Source organism: Camelina sativa, chromosome 4 (assembly GCF_000633955.1).
Source record: "Camelina sativa cultivar DH55 chromosome 4, Cs, whole genome shotgun sequence".
Classification (NCBI taxonomy): domain Eukaryota; kingdom Viridiplantae; phylum Streptophyta; class Magnoliopsida; order Brassicales; family Brassicaceae; genus Camelina; species Camelina sativa.
Window position 1 is genome coordinate 10859079 of NC_025688.1, and position 2049 is coordinate 10861127.

The 2049-nt window shown below is 37.9% G+C and overlaps 1 protein-coding gene across 1 annotated transcript in view; it reads right to left on the bottom strand.

The window, feature by feature from the left end:
* The window catches only part of LOC109124444 (brefeldin A-inhibited guanine nucleotide-exchange protein 5-like), a 7149-nt gene extending 5106 nt beyond the window's left edge, over window positions 1–2043 (bottom strand). The window contains exons 1-3 of the mRNA XM_010504735.1: window positions 1787–2043; window positions 997–1623; window positions 405–822 (exon numbers count right to left, since the gene is read on the bottom strand). Of these exons, the coding sequence (XP_010503037.1) occupies window positions 405–822; window positions 997–1623; window positions 1787–1968 (1227 nt within the window). The 5' untranslated portion in view covers window positions 1969–2043. The remainder of the gene's footprint in view (window positions 1–404; window positions 823–996; window positions 1624–1786) is intronic.

Consider the following 2049-nt stretch of genomic DNA (forward strand, 5'->3'; position numbering starts at 1 on the left):
GACATACCATATTCTTGCCCAGACCTGATATATGTAACAAAACAAACCAAATAAGTAATATGTATATGTATTTTTAAGTATTAAAATGCATGTATAGCCTAAGATTCATAACTATCAGGCCTTCCATATTACTTTGACAAGGAGTGAGGAAGCAGCTGTATAACAGACACCAAAATTTGTTGCATTGCACACTAGAGAGTCAAATTTATAACAGAATAGACAGAACAGTTAACAAAGTTCCCCGTTTTACTCTCTGATTGTGTTCTTGTTAATGCTTCTCATTCTAAGGGTATACATAGTTTCAAGTTGCATGAGGTATGAGGATAGGATATGTGTTCTGACTATTTTTAAGCTCACATAGTTAACCATGCATTGAGTAGGATAAAAGACTATCAGAAGAGTACCATTCGAATACGAGCTATATTGTAATAACTGATCTCAACAAGCTTCTGCAAGCTGAAAACACGGGCAGGAGACTGTTTCAGTTCTTCAGCTGAAACACCACATAGAGCAGTAAAGAATTCCACAACAGATTCACTGGGCAGCTTCACACTGTTTACAAAAACTTGTTCAGCTGGTCTCCCGGCTAATTCCTTCAATGATTGAACAACCCCATCCCTGGATATCTGGTTTGATCCATGCATTACTGTTGCAGCAATTCCAGGAGTAGAAATAATGAATTCTAGCCGAGAAACACATTCTAAAACTGCATTCCAAGTATCTTGAAGGGTATCAGGTTCTGAGTCACACAAAGACAGTAATATCCTAAGTGCTTCAACATTTTTGCTCCGCATTTCTTTTGGAGCATGCAAGAAAGTGAACCTATGGACAATTCAAGGAAAAATAGTCAACATGCCATAATAGCTTTCTGCTCCAACAAAACTTGCACTGTGATGGCACAATACCTCCCATAAATTGCCAATACACAAGGCAACCTAAATAAATATTCAACGCTCAAACATAAAAGGGAATGTGAAGAAAGTGTTACAAGTTTACCTGACAAGCGATGTTAGAAAGGCATATCGCATTGTATCCATTCCAAGAACAAAAGCAATATGTATGCCAGCTTTAAATCCCTCCATGCAGAGAAGAATCCTTGGTTTGTTATCACCTACTTCCATTGTAACGGAGAAAGCAGCAAGCAAAGGCCATCCAACAGCTTCCACCATGGGCCTTATAATGTCAACTTGCTCTACAGTGTGAAAGACTCCTCTCTTCACCCCATGCTTCCGGAAAATTTCCTGTGTTTTCCTAACAATATCCTCAGTCTCAGACTTAGCATCAGCTGCTGATATTCTTTTTGGCAAACCCAGATTAAGAATGCTGACAAGACCACCTCTTTCTTCTCCTCCTAGCCTTTGACTGCTGAACTTCTTCATGCTGCTGTCATCATCTTTTAGTTTAATTTCTTCTTGTACAATAGAATCATAGATCTCTTCCAGAAGTTCAGTTGGAGCAGAATCTTCAGGATCATTCCTAGCATTCATACGTGTGAAATCTGATTTTGACATTTTCGGCCAAACCATTGGATTATGTGCATCTGTATTCAACATGATAATTGCATAGGCTAGAACATAGGCAGTATCTGCGTTATTGAAAAGACCCGGATTGTCTGCGCAATATCTACACAAAGATAACAGTGGAACAGAAAATGTTTGTTATAAATGGGGAAAAATGGATAGGATAATCAACTATAGGTTTTCAATTCAACTACCAGAAATAACTACCAAGCTTAATATTTATACTAGATTCAGAAAACGATCTAAGGAATAAATGGTGTCCTTACCTCTCTGCGAATTTTTCCATAATGCGATCAATTTTTTGAGCTTCTCCTGGAAGTCTAAAACCTTTGAGAAATTCACGAATAGCTGAATGAAACTTCATTTCTGAAAATTTCATTGAATCAACAAATGCGTGCATGACAGCAAGAGGAAACTCCTCGTGTTGGCCCAGGTAATCGCCAATCATAACCTATACATAAGAACAGTTATATCTCACCTATAAATACTGAAAATAACCATGCAAAGTTCTATAGTTCCACCTTGCTCA